Consider the following 6,870-nt stretch of genomic DNA (forward strand, 5'->3'; position numbering starts at 1 on the left):
CTGATTCAGTTGGAGGCATGCAAACCCACCCTTAATAATTTTTGCAGTCTGATTGTTTATTTAAGTTGACGCTATTGTCTATGTGCTTTTTTTCTCATGGACTGCTGCCTTGTCTACCTTAGCCTTGTGGAAGCTTCCTAGACCTTGCCTAGCTGTTAGATTTGTAGAAAGAAAGGATAAATGAAAACAAAAGTTATTTTTTTCATTAAATTATTCATGCAGGCTGGACACAGTGGCTCATGCCTGTAATCCTAGTACTCTGGGAGGCTGAGGTGGGAGGATTGCTTGAAGTCAGGAGTTTGAGACCAGCGTGAGCAAGAGCGAGACTGTGTCACTATTAAAAATAAAAAAAATTAGCTGGGTGTGGTGGTGCACACCTGTAGTCCCAGCCACTTGGGAGGCTGAGGCAAGAGGATCACTTGAGCCCAGGAGTTTGAGGTTGCAGTGAGCTATGATGATGCCACAGCACTCTAACCCGGGCAACAGAGTGAGACTCTGTCTCAAAAAACAAAACAAAACAAAAAAAAGTATTCATGCAACAAATATTTATTGAAGACCAACTATATTCCAGGCTTTTTTTTGGGCACATAAAATATGGACAAATGCCCTACCTTTATGGAGATTCTATACCAATATGAAGAGATTGACACTAAAACAAGTAAAGTTCATGGCATGGGAGATGGTCAAGAGTGTTTAGGTTCCAGCCTCCTTCCTTCTTCAGGGATACCCTGAGCTCTGCATTGGTAGAGGGCTTTCCTGGTCACCAGCTACTGTCACTATGTTTCTTAGCCTGCTACTGCCAGCAACCTCGACAGCTGCTGCCAGGAGTGGAGAAGATGTAGGTTAACAATATCAGATCTGAGCAGTGTCTCACTCGACTTCCTGGTCCTTTCCTGTAGTCGGCACTCAGATCGTGTCGTCTGAGCACCTGCGATGCCCCAGGTTTTATAGGCAGTGAGGGCAGGAAGGTGATTAAGACACGGTTTCTTCCCTGGAGGAGCCGAGGGCTACACAAATACATAAAGAATGAATCATAATACAACGTCGTGAGCTCTGATGTGGTCCTTGGACCTGCGGCATCACCTGGAAACTTGTTAGAAAAACAGACTCTCAGGTCGTACTCCTGAATCAGAGTCTGCACTTTAACATCCCCAGGAGATTCACATGCACACTCAAGTCTGAGAAAGTTTATAAGACACACAAGCCGAGGTGCCACGGGAATGAAGGACAAAGAGCATCTGATATGCCCATGCCCAGAAGAGCTGACATTTAAATTGAGCCTTGCGGAATGAATGGAAAAGGACAGGCTGGGAGTGGGCAGGGGTGCAAGACAGATGACGTGACATGTGACACAGCAGAGGAGCAGGGTGGTCCAGGAGAGCAGTGCGAGCAAAGACACCGAAGGACGGAAGAGCCCGGGTTGTCCAGAGGCAGATTCGGAGTGGAGTGTGGAGGGAGGGGGCGGATGGAAGAGGCAAGGGCTAAGGCTGAAGAGGTCGCAAGTGCCGGATCATGGAAAGAGCAGCACGGCCAGGTGTCTTAGTCCACTCTAGTCCCAGGTGTAGTGCTAGAGCAAAACGCCTAAGGACTTTATAAACAACAGAAGTGTATTGCCTCACAGTTCTGGAGGCTGGGGAGTCCAAGATCAAGGTGCTGGATCTTGTGAGGGTCTTTTTGCTGCATCATAATATGGCAGGAGGGCTCTATGCGTGAGAGAGGGCGGGAAGGGGCCCGAACTCATCCTTTCATAAGGAGCCCACTCCCACTACACTGGCGTTAATTTCTTCACGACGGCAGAGCCCTCATGGCCTAATCATCTCTTACAGGTCCCACCTCTCACCACTGTTGCACTGGGGACTAAGTTTCCAGCACATGAACTGGGGACACACTCACGCTATAGCACCAGGAATCCACACTGGCATCTTCCTGCACTTTCTCCTTTCCCCCTTTCCCCTTCCTTCCTCTCTTCCTCTTTTCCATCTTTCCTTCTCCTACATATACTATTTCTGCAAATAGGGATTCAAAGAAATAAAAGACATTATTCTTTTTTTCCCCCAGAAAAATGATATATATTTAAAGTGTACAACATGATGTTTCAATATACACATAGTGAAATGATTACTACAGTCAAACAAATTAACATATCCATCTTCTTACATAGTTACCTTTTTTTTTTTAATGGTGAGAGCACCTGAAATCCACTCTCTTTGCAAATGTCCAGTATCCCATACAGTATTATTGACCATAGTCGTCACACTGTAGATTCCTTCTCTAGACTTGTTCATCCTACGTAACTGCAACTTTGTAAACCTCGACCAGCATCTCCTCGTTTCCCTACCTCCCCACCCCTGGTAACCACCGTGCTGCTCTGCTTCTGTGTATGAACTTTCTTAGGTTCCACACACAAGTAAGATCTCATAGTCTTTTTCTTTCTGTGAGAAGACACTATTCTTGAGATGTTTAAATCTACTTGGGGACTGCTGAGAAGAATAAGGTCCTGGACCTCCGAAATCTCATCTGGCACGCTGGAGCCACGAGGCTTGTCTTGAGGGGAGGCTGCTACGGCCCCTGCTTAAAGGGTAGCGACTGTGGCGAAATGAGTCAGACAGGTCTGTGTCACAAAGGGCAAATCATTTTACAGATGAGAGGTCTATTTTATAGACGAGAGGTATCTCTGAATCTTGTCTATAAAATGGAGATGGCAAGTTGTTGTGAAGATTAAACTGTGAACCATACCTGGCATACGGTTGCCATTCGATACACCTAAGTTCCTTCCTCTTTTCTGTTTCTCAACAAACTGTTGGTGCCTGTAGTGCAAGCCATGGTTATGTTTTGCCTTGGGGTAATGTCATTGATCACCATCTTTATGTGTTCTACATGCGCCATCAATTCAACTGTTGTTATTTCCCCAAAGTGAATTTGATAGAAAGCTCGAGCAATAATCTGCAAGTTTTCTCGGGACCCGACAGCTGGACTTCCCTACCCTCCACTCCACACGCCGGCATCCTGTCCGTGCCCCACGCCAGCGGACCGGCCAACCCAGGGCCCGGGTAAGCTCAGCACTGCAGCATCCTCATTGCTGGTCTTGGGGTTTTCTTGGCACTGGGGACTCAAGTTCATCCTTTTTCCCAGGGTGGCTTGGTCTGAGCCTTTGTCCTGATTTCTAAGCCACTAGCGAGTGAAGGCGACAACAGGACGGAGTTCTCCTTTCCTAACTGGAGAAGAGGTGGTGGGAAAGCACCTGCTCAGTCGTGTATTCTTTCTTTTGTGGCCTTGGCATTTTATGTCTTAAAGGGAAAAGACACGATGACCCGAGATAATTTGTCTTGAACTCCATCAGAAATACTTTAAACTGTGGTGGTAGCAAATAAATACTGTCTATCGGGGAACTGAAGAGGAAAAGTGTAAATAGACACTGAGAAATCAAGACCCTTGGCTTTATGTATTCTTATAAGCCACCTGTCCTAAAAGGGGGACAGGCTGTGGGTGCCTGGCCCACAGCCCCAGTAAGAGGGCTAAGTGTGGCACATAGGACCTGTGGTATAATCCACATTCCAAATCTGAAAATCTGCATGGTGGCAGGTAAAGAGAAGGCACCTTGCAGTCAGACAGACATGGGTTTGAGTCCCAGTTCTACCTCCTATATGGACTTTGTGACTTCGGGCAATTTTCTTAGGCTTGCCGAGTTTCAACTTTCTTATCTATAACATGGAAATAGTATGAGGTACTCTGTAGGGTTATGGTGAACATCAAAATAAGAAAATGCAGTAACATGCTTTGTAAATGTCAGCTGTTACGTTCATATGGATATGCAGAATTTTGAGAAGGTCCACAAGGGATTCCAAATTAAAAGATGGGACCTGGGAAGACTTCAGATGACTTGTGATTTGTGGGTCTAGAGAAAGTTAGGAGAATGTGGTGGCCTTTAGTCTACAGCGGTGCTTCTCGTACTGTAATGTGTTGGAATCACCTGGGGATGTTGTTGAAATGCAGAATCTGATTAGCAGGTCTGGGCGGGGGCCTGAGATTCTGCATTTCTAACGGGCTCCCAGGTGCTGCTGATGGCGTACGGCCCATAAGGCTCTAGCGCTGTGCTCTCCAGTACAGCCGCCACGGGCCACCCGCGGCTCTCGAATACTTGAAATGCAGCTAGTCCAAGCTGAGATGTGCTATGAGTGTGAGGCACACACAGGATTTTGAAGACTTGTATGAAACAAAGAATAAAAATCTCAGTAATATTTTTTATATCAAATGCATGTTGAAATGATAATATTTTAAATATTTTTGGTTACATAAAATACTAATAATAAGTTCATTATTTTCTTTTTCTTTTTCTAAATGTGGCTGCTAGAAAATTTAAACTTGCACATGTGGCTGGCATTTGTGGCTGGCATTTTATTTCTGTTGGACGGTGCTGGTCTGGAGGAGCCAAGGGAAAAGCATTGATTTGGGCTGTGATAGGAAGTGAGAGAAGAGAATGAAGATGAGGGTCCTTGAAGATATTAGATAACCCTGTGCCAGGTTCTGTACCAGATACTTTACGTGAGTCATCTGTAGTACTCAACATCTGCAAGGTATTAAAATTCCTCTTTTATTGATGAAGAACCTAAAGCTCAGAGGCGTTAGAAACTTCCCGAAGGTCACACAGTAAGCAGTGTAACTCAGAGTCTGTGGTTTCCCCGCCAGCCCAGGAGGCATCAGAAAGGGTCTCTAAGAGATAACGCTGAAAAGCCTCTTCTGGACAGCAGGGCCAGAATCCCAGCACGCTGAACGGCTCTGGGAGCTCAGAGGATGGGCCTCTGCAGGTCTCCTATGGTCCAAGGAGGTCTATAGCATCTGACATATGGCACAGGATGGAGGGTGGCATCGCCACCTCTGGTTTCCTTGTTGGCTTATTTAACCCATTACTGACTGTGTAAAGGTTTTTCCCCCCCTTTTTTTCTTTTCTGTTTTTTTTTTTCCCCTGTAAAGACTTTGTTAGAAAAACACATTCAGTACTGTCATTGATAATGTATCAGTGCAATGCAGTGTTATCAAGCAGCACAGTGTCAGGCAATGCAGAGACTCTAAAATGTCAGAACGTGTGACAATTAAGGGCTGAAAACCTTGGTGGTTGTTGCACCTGTTCCAGCCGCCATCCTATGCATTGAGTTCTACATGAACACACAAGCTTTGCTGCGCATTACGATCGACTGGGAAGCTTTTAAAAATCCTGATGGCCAGACTGCATGCCAGGCCAGTAGAATCAGAATCTCTGGGGGGTGGGACCCAGGCATCGGTATTAATTTTTAAAACTCACTAAGTGATTCCAGTGTGCAGCGGAGTTTGTGACCCAGTGCTATAGAACTAGAGAAAGCAAGGAAAGTGGTCCAAGTCCCCAGCCCTTCTGCCAGGGAGCAGAGCTGACAGGTGGAGACCAGGAACGGAGGACTTCATATAACAACCCCCATTTACTGAGTGTGATGTGCTAGGCATCATATACTCATTTAATCCTCATAACAATCTCTGTAAGGTATGTAAAATTATCACTCCAAATCTTGAAGATGAGAAAATTGACACTCAGAGCTATGAAATAATTTGGCCAAGGTCACAGAACTGAGCAGTGGTAGAGCTGGGATTCCAACCCGGGTCTTCTGACAGCGTCCCATGGGGCTTACGGTGCCACGTGGCCCCCCGGGCCAGCGAGGGGCACACGCAGTACCTGCCTTTTGCTGCTGCCCCATCGTACACAGGCTGTGAGGGAGACCTGAGAAATGAAACGCTGTGTCCACTGAGTACGTTGCTGGTGGCAGGGCCAGCACCAGAATCCGGGTCTCAGGACACCTCATTTTGTCCGCATTCCGCGATACCTCGCTGCCTCTCTCGGCTCTTCTGCAGAAATGGGGCCTGTCCGTGCCGGAGCCGGAGGTCGCGCCGCGGCCAGGCTCCCTCTTCCGACCTGCGCCCTCCTCGGCGCTGCTTGTGTGCTCGTCAGGTGGCACTTCTTCCTCAGAGTGCCGTCGAACAGTCCCCTCCTCTCTCTCTGTCTCCGCAGCCCCTATCCGTGCCTGGTGACCATCAGCAACGGTGGCGGGGCCCCCGCCGGGCCCGGCGCAGAGGTGCACGCCAGCACCCCAGGAGCGTTCCTCCTCGGAAACCCAGCTGTGGCCTCGCCCCCCTCTGTGCTCTCCACCCAAGCACCCGCTTCGGCTGGCATGGAGGTTCTGGGGGAGCCCTCGCTGACCAGCATCGCTGTGTCCACCTGGACAGCAGTGGCCTCGCATCCCCTCTCGGGCTGGGGCGGCCCAGGTGGGGGTGGGCGCCATTCTCCTTCCTCCTTGGACAGTTAGGCGGGATCCTGGGATCCTCTGTCAGCCGAGGCCCTTCTATGTGTAGAGCGCTTAGAAACCCCATCTACTGATTCCAGCGGGTCAGACGGCAGGGTCTCCCCTCCTGGGGGTCCGGGCGGTGGGTGGGTTATACCACAAGCCCTACTGGGACATGGTTTAGTTTGGATGATGCTAATTACATCCCTTGCGTCTCTCAGCCGTCTCTTTTGCACTACCATTTTCTCTGCAGCTTATCCTTGTCCTGCTTAGATGACAGAAGTTCACGAGTACCTTCCTTGTGCCCTGCCCCTTCCTCTCCGATGGTTCTGGAAAGCTTCACTTCCTTTTCCGCGAAGGTGGCAGAAAGCTGTTAAGTGAGCTCAAGGTTTACCTAGCTAAGGCCACTGCTTCCTTTGTGCAGCCGTGCAAAGTACAGTCGTCCCTGAGTATACACGGGGCTTTCGTTCCAGGAAAGACCCCTGCACGTACCCAAATCCGCTCATGCAGGCCCCACGGTTGGCCCCGTGGAACTGTGTGTGTGAAAAGTTGGCCCTCCACATAC

At 48.5% G+C, this 6,870-nt stretch overlaps 1 protein-coding gene across 1 annotated transcript in view; it reads left to right on the plus strand.

The window, feature by feature from the left end:
• TBX19 (T-box 19) overlaps positions 1-6,329 on the plus strand; it is a 26,032-nt gene extending 19,703 nt beyond the window's left edge. Inside the window, exons 6-7 of the mRNA XM_012657804.1 lie at positions 2,915-3,050; positions 6,035-6,329. Of these exons, the coding sequence (XP_012513258.1) occupies positions 2,915-3,050; positions 6,035-6,329 (431 nt within the window). The remainder of the gene's footprint in view (positions 1-2,914; positions 3,051-6,034) is intronic.
• Positions 6,330-6,870: the final 541 nt, after the last annotated feature.

The sequence above is a fragment of the Propithecus coquereli genome, unplaced genomic scaffold, assembly GCF_000956105.1.
Source record: "Propithecus coquereli isolate 6110/MARCELLA unplaced genomic scaffold, Pcoq_1.0 Scaffold56, whole genome shotgun sequence".
In the NCBI taxonomy this organism is placed as follows: domain Eukaryota; kingdom Metazoa; phylum Chordata; class Mammalia; order Primates; family Indriidae; genus Propithecus; species Propithecus coquereli.